Source organism: Pseudochaenichthys georgianus, chromosome 20 (assembly GCF_902827115.2).
Source record: "Pseudochaenichthys georgianus chromosome 20, fPseGeo1.2, whole genome shotgun sequence".
NCBI lineage: Eukaryota > Metazoa > Chordata > Actinopteri > Perciformes > Channichthyidae > Pseudochaenichthys > Pseudochaenichthys georgianus.
This window is the reverse complement of record NC_047522.1, coordinates 18,219,647-18,244,167: the sequence shown is the minus strand read 5'-3', so window position 1 is coordinate 18,244,167 and position 24,521 is coordinate 18,219,647. Positions and strand designations below refer to the sequence as shown.

At 40.9% G+C, this 24,521-nt stretch overlaps 1 protein-coding gene across 14 annotated transcripts; it reads right to left on the bottom strand.

The window, feature by feature from the left end:
• Positions 1 to 355: 355 nt before the first annotated feature.
• map7d2b (MAP7 domain containing 2b) lies at positions 356 to 24,521 on the bottom strand. 14 transcript variants are annotated; one of them, XM_034108963.2, is made up of 17 exons: positions 24,503 to 24,521; positions 24,031 to 24,101; positions 22,999 to 23,079; positions 20,335 to 20,495; positions 15,904 to 16,042; positions 13,850 to 13,939; positions 10,918 to 11,007; positions 10,570 to 10,685; positions 9,456 to 9,529; positions 8,843 to 9,051; positions 7,901 to 8,039; positions 7,061 to 7,241; positions 4,728 to 4,832; positions 4,574 to 4,637; positions 4,036 to 4,180; positions 3,374 to 3,654; positions 356 to 2,858 (listed from the first exon to the last, which is right to left on the bottom strand). In XM_034108963.2, exons 2-16 carry the CDS (start codon positions 24,065 to 24,067, stop codon positions 3,378 to 3,380), a joined length of 1,908 nt encoding a protein of 635 aa, XP_033964854.1. In that variant the 5' UTR covers positions 24,068 to 24,101; positions 24,503 to 24,521; the 3' UTR covers positions 356 to 2,858; positions 3,374 to 3,377. The 14 variants fall into 14 exon arrangements, 13 of the variants coding, with proteins under 13 accessions (XP_033964854.1, XP_033964853.1, XP_033964857.1 ...); XR_004554220.1 differs by lacking the exon at positions 24,503 to 24,521 and having other exon boundaries at positions 3,318 to 3,654; positions 24,031 to 24,326; XM_034108962.1 differs by lacking the exon at positions 24,503 to 24,521 and having other exon boundaries at positions 24,031 to 24,326.

Below are 24,521 nucleotides of genomic sequence, written 5' to 3'. Positions count from 1 at the left end.
AAATATTTGCAACATTTATATGGTTGGTTAGACTCAGAGCCCTAGAGAGATACTTAATGTTGACAAACGTGTTTTATTTTGAAATCTGCAAAGCCAAACCGGAAGTTTAGTTGTTTTTGATAATGAAAATGTAATACATTATCTGATATCAGAGCTATACTCCTGTACAGAAACTAATAAAATAGAGATAAGATTTTAATTTCCGTGCGGCAAAATGTGCAAAAATATAATGGACTACATTTATCATCTCTTATGTCACTTGATATGAATGTATACTATTTTGTTTAATTTCTCAATAAAAGTGTCTGTTTGCATTACAATACGTTTGTTTATTCATACCAACTTAATGACACAATAGGCTTGATGAAGTTTATTGTTCATTTCAGCAGTTTTCCATGCACCACATCTACAATGATATATTCCACCAAGCTGCAGTGTCACAGAGTTAAGTAATATTAGGATAAACATTATGTCCTTTACTTCATATACACAGGGACCCCGGAGACCCTCTTACAATGAGCTTCAGCAGAATCTGGAGGAATAGAGAGTTAAAGTGGAGAGAGGGAAGCCAGCAGAAGAGTGAAAACATAAAACAAAGTGCTGAAGGTTGCAGCAGTGACAGCTTTACAATGTGTCCCCTCAATGTGGCACATTAAATGAGCAGTAAAAACGTTTTTCTGCAACAAAAGGTATCTTTAACAACATTCTTTGCACCTGGATCAAAAGTTTTCTCTATTTTACTTTTGCTACCCAACAAAAAGTTCCTGTGACAGTAATCATTATTTTTAGCCATGGTTGAATTAACCTAGAGGCAAAAAAGAGACTCAGCTAAACATCAGCTTACTCTTTCCCTTCCATGTAACAGATCTATCAAAACATATGAATAAATGGGTCACGTTATAAATGTAAATAAAAAAAGTGATGTTCTCGAATATGTCTGGAAGTGACGTAGATTTATATAATGGCATGAAAAGTTTACAAAATTAGAAAAAGAATGTGATTTTGCCTAAATACTTCAATAATTGAACAGAGTTTGGTTGGTGGCATGTTGAAGTATTGTTCAACAAAATATAAAAATGAAGTCAGTCCATAATGGAGGAAGAAAAACAAAATATTTGAATAGATCAAATTGAACGTTATTTTTTCCTTAATATGCAAAAATTGTACAATTTGATTGGTGCCTTTAGGGAATTTCGTGTTCTTCACCAGAATGACATACCTGGCATCTGGAAATAATGTGGCGAGAACAAATGTACAGAAAAAGAAATATTTCCTTAAATACACAAACAATTGCACAGAGTTGTGTTGTCCATGTTTTAAAGTTCTACAGAGGGGAGTTTGAAATTATTACCTCAGTCCTTCTACAATCAATCATGACTGTGGACCTGATCTTGTACACATGAAACCTTATGTGGCCCTTGAGATTCTGTGGCCCCTGGAAAGTTGCATGCTTTGCCCTGCAGATCTGCGTTATAAGATGCAGCTGAAACTCATACACAACCTCAAGGGAAATGTGTCGTTCTTGTTTCTCTTCTTTCAAGATGTTTAAGTAAAAAATGGCAAAAATGCACATGCTGAATGAAACACAGCCTGAAGGCAGAGCGCAGAGGGCGGGTTGGTTTTACTTCACAGAGGTGTAAGGCCTCAGAGGTGATGAGACACCAGACTTCTGAATTGGTGAGGTATATTTAAGTTTCGGGGGTGGGGAGGTGAGCTGAGATACAAGCGTCTTCAGAGCAGTGGAACACAAAACTATTGTAAGTGCACACTATTAACTGCAGCTAGCGTGGTTACAGTCAGTGCCAGACAAATACACAACACACTGTGTCAACGTTTTCCCGACCCTAAGATAAAAATACAGGACTTTTTAATTTTTTTTTTTGCTTCTTCGTGTTTTTGCTGTGGATTGTCCGCAAAACATCCACGAGCAGCAGAGAAACCAAAGCGACAGGCTAAGTGTGATTAAGGGTCAACAGCGGGGGTTATAATGTTTTGTATGCTGTGTCGGGGCGACAGGAAATCTACAGCAGACTAGGATTTTATAGAAGTCGCTGTGAGCAGAGGTGAGATAAACACACAGAAACCATCGGACAGAAATTCCCACACACTGTTCAACACGGCTACAACCATTAACAGCTCAACTAGCTAGTCCTCACTGAAGATGCTACACAGAATTCACAGGGTTTTTTACAGCTTGCCCTCCAGATAAACTGCTGCTATAGAGCCGCTCGTCCACCCAGCTGGGTCTATTTACAGTTTTACAAAAGCAAGGATGAGATATTAAAGCAGGTGATACTCGAGTGTTATTTTGTGGCAGTGCAGCTGGGCAATACTGGCTTCAACAGATGAAATGATGGCAAGATGTCTGGGAATTTCAGGAGATGTAATCTGTAAACTAAAGGTTAATTGAGGTCTGCAGATTAGAGCTGACTTTGAACATTCCCAGACTCATGCCTTTACAGTAGGTTTTATAACAGAGTGTGTAGCGAGTTTCCTTAGTTAACAGTCTTTTTACTTTCCTCAACTCAACCTTTTTTATTTGACATGCAAGAATGCTGATCCCACTTCCTTCTCCGTTACATAATCGTATTAATTTCTTGATATATTTCACTTTATTTGCATGATTTCGTCAAACTGAGTTGTGTTTTTAAGAGTCAGAATTGCCCATTTGCACTCCCTCAAATGTTTTGCCAGAAGCTCCACTGTTATGCGTTGTTTGGTAATACAGATGTGAAATTAGTTGTTCAGCATTTGTTCTTTGTGGAAATGTTGATTGTTGGTGATGTTGCAGACAGAAGCGACGCTCTTTTGGTCTGTTCCTCGTGTTTCTGTCCAACATGCCAGCTCCTGAGAAGGTCCTGAGGCGGGACATATTAAGAAAGAGAAGTGAGAATGATCAATAAAGGTGCATGTAAGAAATTGGATCAATAAAAGTGTGGCAAGGTAGATAAAGTTTAATGAGTAAAACAAAAATAAAAAGAGAGAATAATGAACATTCTATTCTACTTATTATTAGTATAATTTGTAACAATATAAAAATATATTTTAAACATTTCTGATTTCTACAATTCCAATAATGTTACCTCCGTGAGAGGCCCTCTCATTGTAAGACAGATTGTTATGTTAAACAAATTAAATAACCTACATGGCAGTTTGTTTGTGTATTTTGAATAGTGGTACACACAAATAACATTTGAAATGTCTGTGCTGTAATGGGATAGTCCTGTTACATTTGAATTGTTGAAAAAAAGAGAGTGCCTTGCAGTGTTTTTGTGATTTTAGCATAATACAACAGGTGTTACAGGTGTGATACTAACCTGAATGTAAAAAGAGTGTTGAGGTTGTGTATCTGATTTTGAAGGGGGGTCTGTACCTGGCTACTGGACGTCCAGCTTGCTGGGGCCGAGGCTGTGGATGAGCTGTGAGGACTCGGAGGAGGCGCTGTACGCCTGGATCAGCAGGTTCTTGTTCAGGTCCCCCACCCCGCTGCCCACCTGCAGTTTAGGGTAGGGGGCTGTCTCCGCTCCCTGCCGCTGGGCTCGGCCGTGAGCCTCCAGGTCCATCATCAGGTCCCCCCCCTCTGTGAGCGGGGAGAACTCATGAACACTCGGCTGCTCGTCCCTAGACACCGGACTGATGGAGACAGATGGAGAACTTCAAGACACGATGGTGACAGAGACAGGATAGTCTATAATTATTTGAGCTTTTAAAAGTCAGTAGACATTTTCAGGTTTCGTTGACAACATGAGATCAGTTAACAGTTGCCGTGTTAATGCATCTTGTGACATTTTTCTACCTTCACCTCAAACGTCCAACAGAAACTTTTGTCTGTTTGGATGAGTTTATGGGTCGACAATGAGATGCAAGAATGGGTGAGACAGACCTGGTGAATATATAGCGACTCAAAGCGCTGTTTTAAGATGCTAGAACGGTTGCTGAAATTGTGAAAAACGTAATTGAGCAAGAAGTTTTGAGAAAACACCTGAGAGACACACAGACAGGTGGAAGACTCTGACAGAGACAAAGGCGTCTCACCTGACGTCCATGGACTGGACTCCATCAGACAGCTCGTCCACAAAGCTCTTGTTCTCCAGGGGTCCCAGCATGATGAGGGGGGCCTGAGCTGGAGTTGGGGCGTCCTCCTCTAAGGGGACCCCAGCCTCGGGCCTCAGGTCAGTCACTGCCATCACACAATATAATGGTCAGTTGCTTTCAAAATGCTCAGCATCACTAAAAACACAATACTGACAGAAAACCAGATGGTTGATAATGACTAATTCGGTGGAATCCATTATGTACACTTTAACATTATGTGCAGTAACAATAAAGTGTGCTGATATCACAGCAAAGAAAAGACACTTTGAGTTCAGAGAGGTCAGTAAATGCTGCGATATACTTGGTGTTGTGTTGGTGTTTTAACCAGCAGGTGGCGCTGCTCTCCTGCCTGTATAACACTGCTGAGTCACACTGCAGCGACTCACTTTATCTAATTATACAGAAACTAATTAATCTGGAGGAACAGCTAAAGTTTTGTAACATTATTAAAGGACAAAGTTATGTGTGTTTCTTTCACCTGCAGCACCAGACAGAGGCTCCACTTCACTCTTCCTCGTCCTCTTCATGATCTCCTCAATTCTCTGTGATGGAACATTTTATTTTGTATTATTTTAAGGTTTTTTTACTTTTTACTTGCAATGAAACTGATCGTATGTGTAGATGTGTGCTACCTTCTTCCTCTGCAGTCTCTCCTGCTCCTCCTGCAGGTGCAGCAGCTCTCTCTCCTGCCTCTTCCTCTCCGCCTCCTTCTGTGCTCGCAGGCAGGCCTCCTCCCTCTGAAACACATCCCATAATTCACATTTTCTGTCTGTACTTCACAATTAAGAGTAAAGCTGAGTTACAGTTGCACATACCACATTCATTCAAAGTATTTCCACGTTAAATAAAGGCTTTAATTACACTGAACAAAAACATAAATGCAACACTTTTGTTTTTGCTCCCATTTTTCATGAGATGAACTCAAAGATCTAAAACATTTTCTATATACACAAAATAACCATTTCTCTCAAATATTGTTCACAAATCTTAAAAAATCTGTGACAGTGAGCACTTCTCCTTTGCCGAGATAATCCATCCCACCTCACAGGTGTGGCATATCAAGATGCTGATTAGACAGCATGATTATTGCACAGGTGTGCCTTAGGCTGGCCACAATAAAAGGCCACTCTGAAACGTGCAGTTTTGCTTTATTGGGGGGGGTCTGGGGGGGTCCAAAAACCAGTCAAATGTGTGACCACCATTTGCCTCACGCAGTGCAACACATCTCCTTCGCATAGAGTTGATCAGGTTGTTGATTGTGGCCTGTGGAATGTTGGTCCACTCCTCTTCAATGGCTGTGCGAAGTTGCTGGATATTGGCAGGAACTGGAACACGCTGTCGTATACGCCGATCCAGAGCATCCCAAACATGCTCAATGGGTGACATGTCCGGTGAGTATGCTGGCCATGCAAGAACTGGGATGTTTTCAGCCTCCAGGAATTGTGTACAGATCCTTGCAACATGGGGCCGTGCATTATCATACTGCAACATGAGGTGATGGTCGTGGATGAATGGCACAACAATGGGCCTCAGGATCTCGTCACGGTATCTCTGTGCATTCACAATGCCATCAATAAAATGCACCTGTGTTCGTCGTCCATAACATACGCTTGCCCATACCATAACCCCACCACCACCATGGGCCACTCGATTCACAACATTGACATCAGAAAAGCGCTCACCCACACGACGCCACACACGCTGTCTGCCATCTGCCCTGAACAGTGAAAACCGGGATTCATCCGTGAAGAGAACACCTCTCCAACGTGCCAGACGCCATCGAATGTGAGCATTTGCCCACTCAAGTCGGTTAAGACGACGAACCGGAGTCAGGTCGAGACCCCGATGAGGACGACGAGCATGCAGATGAGCTTCCCTGAGACGGTTTCTGACCGTTTGTGCAGAAATTCTTTGGTTATGCAAACCGATTGTTGCAGCAGCTGTCCGAGTGGCTGGTTTCAGACGATCTTGGAAGTGAACATGCTGGATGTGGAGGTCCTGGGCTGGTGTGGTTACACGTGGTCTGCGGTTGTGAGGCCGGTTGGATGCCGGTTTCTCTACCATAAGCCTTTGGAGACGGGTTATGGTAGAGAAATGAACATTCAATTCACGGGCAACAGCTCTGGTGGACATTCCTGCTGTCAGCATGCCAATTGCACGCTCCCTCAAAACTTGCGACATCTGTGGCATTATGCTGTGTGATAAAACTGAACATTTCAGAGTGGCCTTTTATTGTGGCCAGCCTAAGGCACACCTGTGCAATAAGCATGCTGTCTAATCAGCATCTTGATATGCCACACCTGTGAGGTGGGATGGATTATCTCGGCAAAGGAGAAGTGCTCACTATCACAGATTCTTTCATATTTGTGAACAATATTTGAGAGAAATGGTTATTTTGTGTATATAGAAAATGTTTTAGATCTTTGAGTTCATCTCATGAAAAATGGGAGCAAAAACAAAAGTGTTGCATTTATATTTTTGTTCAGTGTAAGAAAGGTAAAAATCCAAATGAAGACCTATCATGGTTTACCAAGTGGCTCAATGATCTTATAATAATAATAATAATAATAATAATAATAATAATAATAATAATAATAATAATACCAAGAGTCTATATATATATATATATATATATATACATGTCAATTAAAAGTATATAAAAATGAACAAATTCATTTATTATGAATATAGTTTTAATAGTTTTTTTTCTAACTAAGGTCAATTACAATGTGTTCTTTATTTGTATGTCATTGCTGTATTATGTTGCATTATTTTTAAATTACAAAAAAATAATCTGGCATCTCTTATGTATGTTTTCAATGTACAGTACAGGGGTGTATCAGTGTGAATGGTTTCAAACTCAATTATGTGTACGAGTACAATATACACTCAACAAACCACAACGGAGTAATGGTGCTTTTAAAAGAACATAACATTTACACAAACAAATAAATTGTGCCCTGACCTCTTTGTCCAGCTGATCCTGCATGTCCTTCCATCTCTGCTCCTTCTGCCGTCTCTCCTCATCCTCCCTGTTCCTCTTCTCCTCCTCACGCTTCACTCTGTCCTCCTCCGCCTGCACTGCAGCTCGCTCCTGCCTCTCTCTCTCCTCCTGCTGCCTCCTCTGCTCCTCCTCCGCCCTCAGCCTGCAGGAACACAGGAACAAAGCAATTCAAATTACCTTTTCATTCTGTGTCATCGTAGTTTCCCGACGTAGCTATGCTTTAACACACATCATTTGGCGTTGTGGGGTCTATTTTTTTACGTGAGCCTCTTAGAAATAGACCTGGGATTTTATTTCGGAAATAATTGATTGCAAAATAGTAAATAATGGGAGACTATGTTGGCCCCCGTCTATAACGGATAACGAGACTACAAATGATTTTATTGTGTAAATTACACAAAATTCAAGAATCATAAAAGGAATTTGTAATATGTTAATCGTTTTGATTTATTTATTATGTTAACATACAACATAAATATGTAAAAATGTATCTGTTTTAAAAATAATAAAGAGTTGGTTAGAGTGCGTTACATGCAAAGTGCACATTCATACCTAAATACACATGCAAACATACATATTAGGATAATTACTGATTATCTAACAATTATTTTCTCGATCGATCTATAGAGTTTCACATTCGCTATATCAAAAGATGATTTATACCCCAAAACTCAAAGATATTACGTTTCTAATCACAATGAAAGAAACATTTTAAAAGGAATGACTTTGTTATTGAAAAAAAGACATATATTGATTAATGTATTTGTGAAACCAAGTGTGTCAGCTGTAATGCACCCCCACCTCTCATCCTCCTGCCGCTGCTTCTCCTCCTGCTCCTTCTGTATTCGGGCCAGACGGCGTCTCTCTGCCAGCAGCCGGGACGCCTCCTCAGCGTCTGTCGTCCCTCCAACGCTCCGCCCCGTGGGCGTGCTCGGAGACTCTGCGTGGAGGCAAAGATGGTGCAGCATGACTTAACATAAAAAAACAGGGCTGGACAAATCCTTCAGGAGTCAGGAAAAGATGCAAATCAGACCTAACGTGTTAAATACAGGCAGGTTGTGCAGGGATACCGTGGTGTATTTATCTAGCTCCCCACAAAACACACAGCCTTTGTTTTGGGATTGATCAGTGGACAGATGTTTAAACCCGAGTGAATATTTATTAAGTAGTAGTTTTTACCTAGAGAACAAAAAAAGCTTCTGTGTCTCATTCTGTCCACAAATTCTCCTTTTGTTATAGGAGCACTTTGTCAATTCAAAACGGTTTAATTTTTAATGGAATCATAGAAACGTTGTAACTTTATTAATTTATGAAAACTATTTGTATACTCTAGGGTTCATGATGTTGGTTTTTTATTTTTATGTTTTGACTGTTTTTAGGTCAGGTGAGATCATTTTTAAGTTTAATGGAGGAGTCTTCTTTAGTTTATCATTTTTTATTATTTGAGCCCTTTTTTCTTTTCTAATTGACCTCTTTTTGAGTTCATATATTGGTAATGTAGTCCCTTGAAACAATTATTTAACTTTATGAAATCCAATTTCTTAAATGTTGCTGCCTCTTTCCCTGGAGAGCTGGGTGATAACGGGGCAAACCTTAATTAAAATGTCAAGGTTGCATTATGTGAGCAGCAAATTGACTTGATGCTGTCTTGAGATATTTATTCATTCCCTATAAAAAGGTGTCTGAGTAAATGCAGCTGAATTTCTTCCAGGTGGATGAACTCATTTCCAAACATTGAGTTACCTGCGTTCAGTTCTTTGCTGGTGGATTTAGGGATCCTTTTCTCAGAAGTTTCAGATTTGTTCGATTTCCTCTCCAGGGTGGTGTGACCCTTCCCCTCAATGTGACCCCTGTCATCGGTGCCGGGGGTGGTGGCCCTCTGCCGGAGCGGGGAGGGGGGGTACTGGCCAGGGGAGCAGGGAGACTGGGCGCGACTCCTGTTGGACCTCACCCTGAGAACCAGCACAACCACGTTAGGTCACCTGGACTGTGATCTCTGTGTGTGTGTGTGTGTGTGTGTGTGTGTGTGTGTGTGTGTGTGTGTGTGTGTGTGTGTGTGTGTGTGTGTGTGTGTGTGTGTGTGTGTGTGTGTGTGTGTGTGTGTGTGTGTGTGTGTGTGTGTGTGTGTGTGTGTGTGTGTGTGTGTGTGTGTGTGTGTGTGTGTGTGTGTGTGTGTGTGTCCTAGCATTACTATAATTGTGGGGTTAGGGTGAAGACTTGGTTAGGGTTAGGGTAAGGTTAAGGGTAAGGGTTAGGCATGTGTTGGTTATGGTTAAGGTTAGGATAAGTCTCCAGGAAATGCATGTAAGTCAATGTAATGTCCCCTGAAGTGATGTATACATGGTGTGTGTCTTACCGTTTCGGTGTAGCGGGGCCCTTGCTGTTGGCCCTGAAAGAAGAACTGCGGTTGGGAATGTTTGAGTTATCCCCCTGCAAGTCACAAAAAGTACAATTACATTATAAACAGTCCCTCAAATTAAAACAATTACAAAATCTGTAAAAAGTTATCTTATAATGCAACAATGGTCACGATGTTTTCTGTTGTTGTTTTTATAAATCAACTGTTCACCTGTTTTGGACACTTGACCAATCTGTGTGTAAAATACTGAACTGCAACAATAGCATGTCAATTATTCTGACTTTCGTGCACTTCTGAGGCTTGATTCAGAGATTCAGCTCTTCACTTTGCATTTCACGTTAAGAGCCACTCGGTCAAATCAGGACAGAATTCTGCTGCATTGCTTATGCGACACAAAACTTGATGAGGGAAGCTGAACAATTGATTGCATTCGCGATAACGGTAGACAGTTACAGAATCTATCTAGATATATACAAGAAAACATTTTACCACATCAGTTATATCTTCTTTCCAAAATAAACCAGCAAGGTTTGTGGGAAATGTGTGTGTGTGTGTGTGTGTGTGTGTGTGTGTGTGTGTGTGTGTGTGTGTGTGTGTGTGTGTGTGTGTGTGTGTGTGTGTGTGTGTGTGTGTGTGTGTGTGTGTGTGTGTGTGGCCTAGCATTACTATACTTGTGGGGACCTAAATCTGTCTACACAGTCACGTGTGGGGACTCGCCTCCCTTATGGGGACAAAATGGAGGTCCCCATGAGGGGAATCATTAATTTTAGGATGAAGACTTGGTTAGGGTTAGGGTAAGGGTTAGGGTTAGGGTTAGGCATATGTTGGTTATTGTTAAGGTTAGGATAAGTCTCCAGGAAATGCATGTAAGTCAATGTAATGTCCCCTGAAGTGATGTATACATGGTGTGTGTGTGTGTGTGTGTGTGTGTGTGTGTGTGTGTGTGTGTGTGTGTGTGTGTGTGTGTGTGTGTGTGTGTGTGTGTGTGTGTGTGTGTGTGTGTGTGTGTGTGTGTGTGTGTGTGTGTGTGTGTGTGTGTGTGTGTGTGTGTGTGTGTGTGTGTGTGTGTGTGTGTGTGTGTGTGTGTGTGTGTGTGTGTATGATGGCTGACCGTAGGTGTTTTGGCTTTGGTATCTTCAGGCAGTCCAGCGATGCTCCTGCGGTTGGAGGAACTTCTGTTCGGTCTGTGGTTGTTTGGGGAAGCTAGTCGATGAGACACAAATGACACTAACGCGTCACGAACCAACACACATGCAAAACACAAAAACGCACAAATGCATACAGACCATGACGATAAATACAGAAAATCAGAAACTCCAATTGAGTGAAGATGACACACTTGAGCAAAATATTCAAAATACAACTATGTGTGTGTGTGGCAATTCTCCTTTTGATCAATTCTATCAGATAATCACTAGGATAACATTTTATTGCATGTTTTTTGAATGCTCGTTCTTACCTCTCTCTGGTGAATGGAGGGCAGCTGAAGAGTTGGAGAGCTGTTTGTTGATGATCTGATCCATCCCTGCTGGAGAAAGGAAGTCACCGACTGATTAAAAAAAAAAAAACACACAAATTACTCACAGACACACATGACAGAGAATCAGAGCACTGCCTGCTGGGGCTGTATCGAAGGAGGATGTAGATGTCACGTTCAATAAAAGGTCCCGAAAAACAAACACCCGTCGACAAACACAAAACTGCTGCCTCACACAGAAAATAATCCCGCTGATCGATAAACCATGCAGGCAGGAGAATAAATTAACCTTGGTGATGTGAAATTAAGCAGCAGAAACCAGAGCAACCTGCTTTATCATGAAATGGAGGCTGATGATACAGAGGCTGCCATTGCAGTCCAATGAATATATTCCCAAAGCTTGTGAAGGCACCACGACAACATCAACATGCACAAGGTAACCAGATCAATGTGAATCACAAGAGTAGGATTATAATGTGATTTTTGAAGGTTCATAGTTTTACAATTTCCCAAATACTCTTTTTTGTGATGTGTTACTATTAACAGAAATAGTTTAAGTACTGTATTCGTTTAATGTGCTTTCTGGTGGAGATTCTACTGAGAAAATCAATCATTTGATGCAGGAGCGTTTTAATTTATATATACACAAATAGAAAAAACAAGATAACAATAGAGAGTTAGAGCTGTTGACTTTGGGCTCCAAAATATAAGAAGTATACGTTCTTATGTCAAGCCAACTTGAACAATGATGTCACCATCTTGATGCAAGGGAGCCACGCCCTTAAATACAAGCTATTTTATTGTCTGTTTTACTATGAATAGTAGCATAGTTTACTAAATGAACATCATGTATTGAAGAGGACTTGAGTCTTGAGATTAAGACTATACAATCATTAGAAACATGTTCATTTAGGTAATAAATCAAGTAAGAGGCAGGGTCATTTTCTCATAGACTTCTATACAATCTGACAATCAGACAAAGGAGTTGCCCGCTGTTACATTACAAATACTCTAGATTTAAGCCATTGTTGCATTCCCTTCAATTTACAGACACTGAGTCTATGTCCACTTATTTTGCACAGTGTTTGGTTTGAAATAGATTGAAAGTGCAGATTTTTCTAAAATACCCTGCAGGTTTGCGGCAAAATTGCAGCGGTTCAGCAAAAGGACAACAAATCAAACGAGAAAGCATACATTTCTGCAGGGGCTGTTTCTGTAACAGGGTGTGTGTGTGTGTGTGTGTGTGTGTGTGTGTGTGTGTGTGTGTGTGTGTGTGTGTGTGTGTGTGTGTGTGTGTGTGTGTGTGTGTGTGTGTGTGTGTGTGTGTGTGTGTGTGTGTGTGTGTGTGTGTGTGTGTGTGTGTGTGTGTGTGTGTGTGTGTGTGTGTGTGTGTGTGTGTTAATATGATCTTTGCCCGTGTGTGGGTGGTAGGTGGGGTCTAATAAGTTTCCCAGATTGCTGCAGGGTAAATGTCTGGAATGATGTATGGTGTGTGTGTGTATGGTGTGTGTGTGTGTATGTATGTATGTATGTGTATGTATGTATGTATGTATGTGTGTGTGTGTGTGAGTGTGTGTTTTATAGTCTGGGTTCCCTGCTAAGAATGATATATATGCATCACTAAACACAGCCCTGGGCCAGGAAAACAGGAAGTGGAGCAGCCCTTTGTTGTGATAAGGGTGGGGGTCTGTGTGCTTGTTTGTGTGTAGGGGGTCTCCAAACCAGACACTCATTAGCAACAGAGGTGGAGTGGATATACTGAACGAACCGATGAACTGAAACGATTATGTTTCTCTCTCTGTTACACACTCAGTCACATTCAGCTTCAGTGTTTAGTAAATATATTTAATATTGTCTCAAATTCCTATCTAACTATGCACGGTCTGTTTGAAATAAATGAAAGTGTATTTATTCAGCAAAAGATTCATTTTTGTATGATTTAAGAGATTGTTCTGAAACCAGTTACAACCCAAGTACTTCTGCAAATAGAAACAATCTCTAGTTGAGATTTTGAAGGAGATACCAGTGCAGTTACCCAAAACATATTTTGCTACATCTTTGTGCAAATATTGTATATATATATTATGTGAGGCAACGTTCCTCCACTTCTGGTAAAGAACCATGGGACCATAATAGATGGATACTTTATTCATCCCAAATTGGGAAATTATTTAATAATAATACTATTTTGGAAAATATATGCACTGCAGTCAACAGTGACAGAGAAAAATGGGTTGACCTTGTTTGAATCTCTCCATGAATAACACATGTGATGTTTGTCAATTTAAAAGACACATTTGCAAGTCAAGAAAGGTGCAGTTGTTGACTAATACGTTAATTAGAAAGACTCGCCCAAACAAATCAGGTAATGTAACATACCATTTGTGCATGGAATATAATAAGTTAGCTAGCTAGCGATTGTTGGTGACATAGATTGTGCAAGACCTCAGAGGATGTTTACTGAGCAGTTTCACACCAAAATTCATTGGACTACGTCAAACAACAACAAACTGTGACGAAATTATCTTTCAAATTGGCAAACATCTTATATGTACAGTAGTTCATGCCCCAATTCAAACAGGATCGATAAAAGATGTATCTCGCGCTGTTCAATTCCATACATTTTCTTTCCAAAATAAGGTCCTATCGTGGACAGCCTTAATGGTAGGGACTCTGCCTCTTAATTGAGAAATAAGAAGATGTTACAAGCAACACCGCAGACACAGTACACACACGCCATAAACACACTGCAGACGGTAAACAGCCGATGCGGCGGTACACACACGTCCACACACACATGCAGACAGTGGAACAGCTGCAGGAGAGACAGCAGGGTCTCGGTGGTGGCGGTGCGGGGGGGGGGGGGGGGGGGGGGGCGGTATGAGCGTAGCACACACAGTCATGTGATCTGTACCGTTACGGGATTGGTTGGCGTTGGATGCAGCAGGAAGCTCATTGGGCTGAGTGGAGCCAATGGCATTGCAGGGCGGGGTCTTAGGGTTACCTGGGCATCAGGTGAAGCACAGCGGAGAAAGCAAAGCATTACACACATACACACACTCTTGTCCACAAGCTAGACAAACACACTGATATAAACAGTGAACAAACAACTTGATCCACACGAGACTTAAAGCAGGGGGTTGACATACCTCTTAATGCCGAAATGATCAGGTCAAAAAGATTCAAAATGCAACCAGGCAATAAAGCAGTGAGTAAAACAAAACAAATGCTACATTCAAAATTAGCCTGTGAGATAGTTTTGGTCAATTAAGTTATACAAAAACTGTTAAAAAGATTAGTAGTAGTTAAAAGACAACAACAACGCTGAGTCAACAGGACACACCGAGATAGTTTGTTCAAATGTCTGCACAAACCATGAATGTCCACACCACATTGCGTCCAAACAGCTGTGGAGGCATTCTCTCTAAACCTTGATGACGCTAGAGGATGAATAAAAGGATCACCAAAATCATTAGGATTCATCCTTTGGGATTTAGTGTTGTCAAGAAATATTGATTCTGAATATTATAAACCGTTTCAATACCTATTTTCCGCACAATCGCTACACTGATACCGGCTTAGCTTTATCGCTCTCTTATTGTTTCTCTGCCAGCAAATAAAACACACCGCTGCATTTTATTATAACATGAACAGTAACAGCAATACAGAAGTGAGTTATCTAGGCTTTAACATATTTAAAAACATCTTGATAAACCCAGAGGATCATCAATTTAAATAACACCACCCAACTGAAGTCCCTAAAAACATTCATGTATTCTGCATATTATTTCACACTTCCTGACACCATATGTTCAGTGTTCGAGCTCTGAAGTTCATTCTGACAGATTTTCGTCCTTGCAGAACTCTGGGATCTCCACTAGATTTTAAAATCCTTTCTGTGGTTTGAACAGTGTTCAGCTGCTCAGCATGTTTCCTGTGTGCATTAGCAACATCCTGAAGGAGCCTATTATAGCCGTTTGATTTATAGCTAATTATTGGCCGATCAATTGGCTCCATATTTATTTCAATTCTCCAGAACATAAAGCATGTGAACACGAATAGGTCAGTTGAAAGGTATCCCATGTTCAGAGAGCCGCCGTCGACATGAAACGAGCAGCTTTTATCAGATTTGTAAGTGGACCAGCTAGGAGAAAGGATGCAGCACACACACACAGACACACACTTTAGTGAGTCCCTGTCCTTTAAATGGAGTGGCGCCGTAAGATGAGATGCTGCTGTTTCTGCTGCAGTGAGCGTTCTGCAGACCGACTGATCCCAGAGCAGCCTCACTGCCTGTCAGCTGGGCCCCGTCCAAACCAGGACCCTCATCCCAGGTCAGTGCCAGGACGACTGATGGCTCAATAATAGATGGCGTTATGAATGCACCGCAGGATGTAAGGCCTAGCTGGGGGCCCTCTGGCTCCTCAGTGAGACGTCTCAAAAAGGACGATGTGATATGGAAGATAAACGGAGACACGGACGCTGGCCTTGTGTCGCACTTTGTCTGTGTTTATGTCAGCGGCCTTGGTGAATTCAAGGTTAGAGGTGTAACTCTTCTGGGAATCGGAGCTGCCTCCCAGCTTGGAAATTAAACAACACACACACACACATACAAACACACACCTGTAGCACAAAACCCCAGCGTCAGTATGTCTGAAGGTAAACACACACACCGCCTCTCTAACCCTGATGGTGTTTGGAGACAAAGCGAGGAGCAGCTCCTGCACTGCAGCCTCCACACCCTTTTCCATGCACTGGCCTTCTCCTTCCTCCACCTCCATCACCTCACCCACAGCCTCCGCTTTGTCGTCCCCACCCTTTCATCCCCCCCCCTTAAACACCTCTCCCCCCCGGCCCCCATCAGTATCCGCCCGCTCTCTCCTGTTCTACATCGCAAACCAACCAAAAGCACACTGACATCATCACTCATCAACAAAAGCCCCCTCCTCACCCCTCCATCGTACTCACCATCCACTCCATCAGGGGGTCCTCCCCACGTCCAGCGTTTAGGCCTGTTATCCAGTTGGTCCCCCCCTCCTCCTCCTCCTCCTCCTCCTCGTCTCTCTGAGCCTCCCGCTCTCCGGCGCACCAGGGCCTCCAGCCTCTCCTGCTCGTTGCGTTCAGAAATGGGGAAGAACAGACATTCTCTCACTGAGCCATCACTGCGGCGACGGTTGCCGGGTGATGCGCAGGGAGACAGCTGCGCCATGGTAACCGTGTAGAGCAGCGAACCTCGCCCCTGCGTCCTCTGCACACTCGAGCGTTTCTCTGGCGGTCACCGGCGCTCGATCGCTGGCTCGCCTCACACTCAGTGATACATAATACAGCAGCTCGGCTCCCTCTCTCTCTCTCTCTCTGCCTCCCCCTCTAGGTAACACTGACTCCCTCCCTACCTCCCAATGTTTCACCCCACCCTCTCTCTTTCTCTCTCTCTCTTTCTCTACCTCGATCTCCCTCCCTCTATTTCAAAGAGCAGTTTAGTCAGACAGGAGGAGAGAAAATTGCAACCCGTCACCACCCCCCACGTACATGCATTAATACACACACACACACACAGGGGACCATGCCTCAACACACACACACACACACACACACACACACACACACACACACACACACACACACACACACACACACACACACACACACACACACACACACACACACACACACACACACACACACACACACACACACACACACACACACACACAAGCACAATGGGAATGCTATTTTGTTATCTCCATCACTCTTTCTACCTTCACCTGCTTGTCTCTATACACAGTATACTTGTTTTAAATGTACAGGTAATTGATCAAACACATACAAATCAAAGCAAAACAACAACACATTATATTCAAAACAACATATTGTGCAAAGGAATTGTTCTTTTCCATCTAAGAGAGAAATATTCCCTGTAGAGTTTTACATATTCTTTTGTGTACACTGCACTAATCTGTTCTTTTTCCTCTTGGCAGATTAATATTAAAGAGGAAATGAGTAGGGTGTGGCTTGAATGTAGAATATAATATAATTCAGGGTTTCATTGTTTAATAAACGGTTCTTTGACTACTATATTTTATTTTTCTCTCTTTCGCTTCCTGCTTTTTCTATTTACAATTTTGTATTGCCATAAATGTGGCAGCGTCAGAAAGCAGATTCTCATTTAAATATTCCTATATTTATATATATAATGGGTTTTGTGGAATTTGCTTTCTTTAAATGTCCTCTTGTCTATAGATACTTGCTAATTTATATTTTATACAATTATCTTGGCTAAGTGTCGCTTTATAATGAAAACGATTTGTTATTGAGGACGGGAGTTTGTGGATAATGTTCTTTGTATGCACAATGAACAAAAAGCCCAAAAAAAATAATGTCAGAAAGCAGACAGCAGTTTTATATAAAGAACTGGAACTGCAGAGTTTAAAGAAACTGCCATGTGTATATTTAAGGATGGAAAAGCCCCACCTCAGCAGCACAAAGGGGTTTGCTGAAGGTGCATGCAGAGTCACGCACAAACTGCAGGAGGACGACGACGGGAGGGGGGGGGGCAGAGGCGAGAAGGGGGAATTAAAAAGAGACAGCAGATGAGAGATGAAGGGGGGTGGGAGTGGAAAAGAGATATACCTTAGATATAGTTGAAAGAACAAAGCAGACTAAAGCATTTACAATTTCTCTGCAGAAAATGATACATTTCAATGCAGACTTTGAAGTATTTACTTGTTAGCTATCTTATTTATAAAGGGCACTGCAGCATCAAGTTAATATTCATTTATTAAAATGTGGCTAAGTGAAATCCTTATGTGGTCACAGAGGCGACCCATCAGACTGTTTCATAACCCTACGTGCAGAGATTGAAAGCCTGACACACTAGCACATGAATTACAGGTACAAACGGAGAGCTTTCGGACCTTCACGCGTTAAGATTTAGCCACAAAGCTATCAATCAATCAAATAACCCGAACAGCAAATACCATCTACATTGCCGAAAACCAGAATATGAACAACTTAAAGGAGCTGACTGTTTGAAACATGATCCTTCACGGAGGCACAAGTTGACATTTATTAACTCCAATATAATACAAAAAATGTATAATAAAGGTTTTCAATTTGAAAAAGCTTCTGTAAATCAATCTATTGTGTGCGATAATTATCACAAAACTACAATCTAGAGCTCGAATGATTACTAAATTCATCTAAGAAAAGATTGATTAGCAACTATTTTGATAACAGAAATTGTTTTAGTAATTTAACATAAAGAAATGTCCAGCATTTGTTAGCTCCAGCTTCTCAAAGGTGAGTATCTACTGCTTTCTGTCATTTTAGATTAAACTAACATCTTGTGTGTGTTTCTTTGTTTTCGAGCGCTCTTCAAAAGATGGCACATGCAGGTACAAATCTTATGATATTTTCCCCCCCTGCCATTTTCTGAAATCTATGTTTTCCTCATTGAACCAGCCTGATGGTGAGATGTATTTCCCTTTCCGGTGTGAAATATGCGCTCGTCACAGCACAGCGAGCATCGAATATCTCTTCCAGTAACCGGCACATGATACGCTGCCGGTGATGTCATTTTCCCGATGAGGCTGACCAATCATTATGTCGTTAATTTATGCATATGAGGGAAGGGGGAGGGGGCTGTTAAGCATGCAAACAGAGCTTTTTTAAATCAATAGAGGCTGCGACCCCGCCTCTCTCTCAGCGGTGAAAGGTGAACTCTCTGTGGATCAGCCTGTCACTCAGCTGGGGGGCTTGTTAACCCTTGATGTGCTGCGTTTCAAGCCATTCATAATTCATATTCTAAAGGCTTACAACAGAAAACACAGCAGAGGATATATGTTTAACCCTGAAAAGGATTATAATAACAACATGTCAATGGTTCTCAGCCAAGTGATGCCCACTCATGATGACTCATGTTGGGGAGATGATACATGTTTCAGGCTTCTTCATTATTCTATTAGAAAAAAATCCCTAAACATGAACTTAAAAAACATCTCTTATTGCAATTTTCTCATGTTTTCCTCACCCCTTTACGATTTGTGGTCAAGTTACGTGTAGATGTAAGGATACACTTTCTAGCATTATGTGAATAGCAATTAAAATAGCTTGCCAAAAGTCCTTCACCTGTGTTTTTTACAGAAGGAATTCAGAAGCTAGAGGTATAATAAGACATAGCTTCCATCCTCCATTCAGCCAGGGAGCTGTTATAGAGATCCTCTGACAATTAACACATATTTAACACAATTAAGAAAACATATTTTAGAACTTTTATTCAAGAAGTAGAAGATTTAAGCCACAGACATTAACATGAACTGTTTTAATGTGTAATATAAGTCTTTCTGTTCTTGTTTTACTAAATGTTGATCAGCTTTTTGTGTTGCTGTTTCCTGTCTTTATGAGCAGCTGAAAAATTGTCAACCTTGTGGACAGTAAAGATATATTCTATTTTGTTCAATACATGACCTAAAGATTAAAACATTTTTCATCCGTTTTATGCACATAACTAGAGATAGTACATCTTGCCTGTATTGGTTGTGGATGAAAACGGTGTTGATCCAGTGTCTGTGCTCTGTGGCTTTAAGTCTGAGCAGAAAACCAGCCTAACTTTTCATGTTTCAGTTGAATGCACACAATTGGTCAGCTGACAGAAAGCCATTAGAACGGCTGCATTAATTACTTGCTATTCCCTTAAAGTCCTGTTCAGCCCAACAACAGCTGGAAACACACTGAGTGGGTTATGGATCGACACGATTAATTTAACATCAGAGCTCAGAGAGAGAAAAAGAAAGCGATGATTGGGGAAAAACTCGCTTTTTTGATCATGTGATAAAAACGCGTGAACAACAGAGTGATGAGAGTAAGATGAGAAGTAAAGCATAGCATAGTAGAGGTGGCTTTAGCTGCATTTGTGTCTTTTTATATCATGTATGAGATATCATAAAGTTATTGGAGGAGTATCATTTTTATTTTTACAATAAATTCATAACTTTTGGGATTAAAATGAACAAAAGGTGTTTAAGACATGATATAAAACACATTTTAGAAGTATAAGATAAAACAAATATTAATTATTAGTTGGATTTAGTCAGATTGAGTTCATTTGAATTACTAATTTAGCAAGTAAACATGTAAGTTATATTGGATTTTGGTCTCAATGTATTGTGACTGCTTTGATGTTAGTCACTGAAAATGGAAAAGTACCAAATTTAACAACCTATCAGATCCTAGTTGTGTGTCTTGTTTACTTCATACACACTGCGTTTTAAAATGCTTCTGCTTTCTGATCACGTTTATTGTTTCGAGTTTATTAATTCATGAACCATTATTTTAATGACAGTATTTTAAGCTATGTTCATTTAGGGCATCACGCGTCGTTAGTGTGCGGTGACCTCTGACCTTCTCTGCCTCTTGCTGCTGCCGTCTCTTCTCCCCGGCTGCGGCCCGGCGCTGCTGCTCCTTCCTCTTCTGCACCTCCATCTTCCTCCCTCGCTCCTCGGTGCTGCGCTCCAGCTGCTGCTGAGCACGCCGGCTCTTATCCGGCAGCCCCTCGGACCCCTCTGAACACACAGGAACCAGAGGGGGGGTAGAACATTTACTCACATCAGCATTATGTTGTAGGCACTGGTGAATATTAGGTTGTTTGGGGGGATGTTCTACTGGTTTTTAATCTAAATTTCAGAGGGAAATATTGTACATGTTGCTCCACTACATGGCCACTCAACCAATAATTAAGATGGTGCACCACAAAGTAAAATATATTAAAGGTAGATGTTGACAAAGATTAAAGGTATTAAGTTATGAAGAAAGGTTTCGGAACACCTACTTTTTAGGATTATTGAAATCGGAAAAGTTGCTGCAAATGAAAGATTATAGGTCATTAGACATTGTAATAAGGCAGGAAAATATGGGTTTAAGTGCAGAAGTATTGCTTTTATAAAAGAACGAAAAGATTGAAGTAGAAATAATGTAAGGGCAACTTAAGGTGAGGTGGATTTCATGTTCTTTGTGTATTGCTGCAGTCTTGGCAAAGACTCCCTTGTAAAAGAGATTCTGGATCTCAATGCGAAATACTTCAGTTTGAATATAGTTGAAATACAAATTATAAAGAGCATTTTTTTCACCTATTATTTCTCTTGTTCCCTGGGTTAAACAGTCAGAAATATATTTGACACTGATACATATGCATATTTTGCATTCTGAAGAATATAAATCACAAGTCATGAAAGAAAATTATTATGTGCTAAATCAGGGCACGCCTTAAGGCTTTTATTATGTCAGTATTGTGATTTACTGCTGCATATTCTTGAGCAAATATTCAATTAAATTAGCACACACCAGTTGACACAGTTAGCTACGGGCACTGTTGCAGCTTCAACATTAAATGAATATGAATGGTCTTGAGTACAAATATTTTCAACTTTTTAAGACCTGCCTAGGGACCATGCTGACCATGAGTGCAATTCAGTGCTGATACTCATTTCGTTTTTCTTAAGCACATATTTACCTGTAGGACTTGAAATGTAATATTTCCACTGAGCTATTCTTTGGATGGTCGCACGTTATGACAAATATTCAACACATCTGGAAAGACATGATGTTCACTGGACGGAAGGTGGTAAAAAACTGTCATCTGAAAAGTAACTTAAGCTGTCTGACTAATGAAGTTGAGTAAAAAAAAGTATAATATTAGTGTAAATAATCAAGTAAATGGATCTGGCTCTTGCTACATCCAGGACATGGTTAAACCATACACCCCAGCACGTGCACTCCGCTCTGCATCAGCCAAACGACTCGCTGCACCATCACTGCGAAGGGGACCCAAGTTCCCATCAGCAAAAACACGTGGGTTTGCTATCCTGGCTCCAAAATGGTGGAATGAGCTCCCATTGACATCAGGACAGCAGAAAGCTTACACACCTTCCGGCGCAGACTGAAAACTCATCTCTTTCGACTCCACTTCAAGCGATAGAATTACTAACAAAGCACTTATATACTAACTAAGCACTTATATACTAACAAAGGACTGGCTTATCTAAAGCCAGTTGAGTAGCACTTGAAATGTTTGGCTCTATGAAACCTGATGTACTTATATGATTCTGTTTTATTCAAGTTTGTATCTTCTTGGTCGAATGCACTTATTGTAAGTCGCTTTGGATAAAAGTGTCAGCTAAATGTAATGTAATGTAAAGTGCAAGTATCTTTAATCTTATACCAGGTGTTTCATAGTGTATCATTGTTCTATCAGACAACTGGTATAGGTTCAAGTTCATTGCTCATTTTAAACATAATTAAGTACATTAACACTATTCATTAAAGTAATTATATTAGTGTGATAAAACCCACATCATAAGATTATATGTTATGATATATATTATTAAGATAATTAGAGGTGGATCCAGAGCACTTGCAGCATTTCTACTTGTGTCTACTGTGTTTTTTTTCCATCTTGATTCTGTACTACGTATTTTAAGATGTGTCCTGTCCTGGGTTATGAAGACGTATATCAAACGTGTTAGGGAATAATTTGCTTAGGTATTCAACCTTCGACACAGTTCATCATTTTCTCCTCTCACTGTCTCCTTTCCCATGGCATAGGTCTACGGCCTTGGGTATTGTTGCTATCTCTCTTAAGGAGGAGCAGCTTGGGCACATTGTTGTTGCCAGTCTATGACAGAGCACAAGCCGCCATGAGGTAGTTTACTGTTCAGGGACGTAGGTTCCCTGGCACACATTCTTATCTATGGACGAGAGCTCTAGTGAGATTCAAGGTCCATAATTGTTTAGTCTCACTGATGAAGAATGTTGATTATTACACTCCGAACTAGTTAAAACCTCGAGCTGCAGAAAGAGTTCTTCAGAATTGGTTTGGCAACCGCTGTGTCAACTCGTGACACACCACCTGTTTTGTCAATTCTCCGGCCGTAACTCGTAATAAACCACCAGTGTTTGCCATCAAAGCTCCAGCTCTCCTCGAGCCTCTCTGAGTCCTGTTTCCAATTGCTTCAGAACTTTCCCCCACAAAACGATTTAATGTGATTAGAGGTTTGATGATAAGTTTACCTGTAGGGCTGTGACTGGATGGGGACCGAGCAGGAGATGCATTCCTGCTGGTGGTCAGCGGTGCAGGAGGAGGGGCCAGCGCTGTGTTTGTAAGAGAAAACAGTCACACATGATTCATGCTACGCTGCCCGAGAGCTAAATGCTGCTAAAAATGTAAAGCTGGGGCAGTGAACGTGACTCCTGCATCTGTCAATAGCCTCTAAATGTAATACATCTCATGTCTGCTGACCGTGCAGGACCCCTGTGTGTCACCCTCAGCCTTCTCCCTGTTATGTTTTTATTCCTAAAGCTGTCATAAAAGCGTCTGTGCAAACGTACACAAACACCCAAGGGACGACCTCCCAACACACAAGCTGATATTTATAGATATGCAAATACGTTCACATCTAAAGCTACATTTTTATTGTTTGATCTTCACTCAAAATTACATCACATGCAAAATAAATCAGCTGCATCACATGTTTTTGAAGACGATATGAGGCTGGAAATAAGCTGCTGCATTATTGAAGGAACATGGCTGATTTAAGGAACATCCGAAAGAACATTGAGCAGTCAGTCAGTTGTTTGAATCAGAAAGTATAATTAAAAATAAACTGTATATTGTAAAACGTGGATCAACATCACTTATTCTGATATTAGTCAGAAATTATACTTTATACTGTATCAAATGCAGCTATTGGGTATATGTTGGCATGTAAAATACTGCACATACAATGTTTCACTGCAGTACCAATGACTGATTAATGCTAATATTTAAACATCTAGGATGCAAATATAATGATCTCCATAAAATAATAAATACATATCTTGATGCATAGCACAACAAATCTAATTTTAGTGATGACGTTATTCTTTAAGGAGCCTCAAACTGTGGTGAACATTGCTGCATAGTCTATACATCTACATGAATCCAGCCCTATCAAGAACTGCTCGGGTGTGAATGCGTGTACACGTACATTTTGCACCCATCCCTTGACAGTCTATGTAAATTAAATAAATATAAAATACCAATTACAGAATGTTATCCCTCACCTGTCATCTCAGGGCAGCTAGAAGCCACTTCAGTCATGTCAAATGTCGTCGAGTGTTTTCATCAGAGGGACCTGATAGGAGACAGAGAGCCGGAGAAACACTCACAGGAGACCGCCGGAGAAACACAATGACTCAGGGGAAAGAATACGGAGGAAAATATGATGGGGAGCGGGTAAGAGAGACGGAGAGGGGAGGGGGAGAACCGTATGCCTCCGAGCTAGCTTAAATGGCACTTGTCATAATGTAGCTACGGTTAAGGTCGTTTAAACACGTTTAAGTGTCAATACTGTGGCCAACATAATGGCTGGATCAATGGCGGAAAAGAAACCGTGGGGTCTACTTTCTTCCTACCTTCAACAAATGACCTTCGACAAAAAAAAGAAATATTATTAATAACTGGAGGTAAAATGTCTCTCTTTCTTTTAACAACACAATTAAATGTTTATTTCGTATACATTTAAAATAAATATACTTGTCGTTTGGTCGGATCA

Bases quoted from the DNA above. Each gene is read 5' to 3' on its own strand.
- map7d2b (XM_034108963.2), bottom strand. From the start codon at position 24,067: ATGACTGAAGTGGCTTCTAGCTGCCCTGAGATGACAG. The intron at 11,008-13,849 runs GTACAGATCACA...TTTTTTAATCAG, and splicing joins CGCCAACCAATCCCGTAACG to TCGGTGACTTCCTTTCTCCA. The intron at 4,638-4,727 runs GTAGCACACATC...GTTCCATCACAG, and splicing joins AGAGACTGCAGAGGAAGAAG to AGAATTGAGGAGATCATGAA.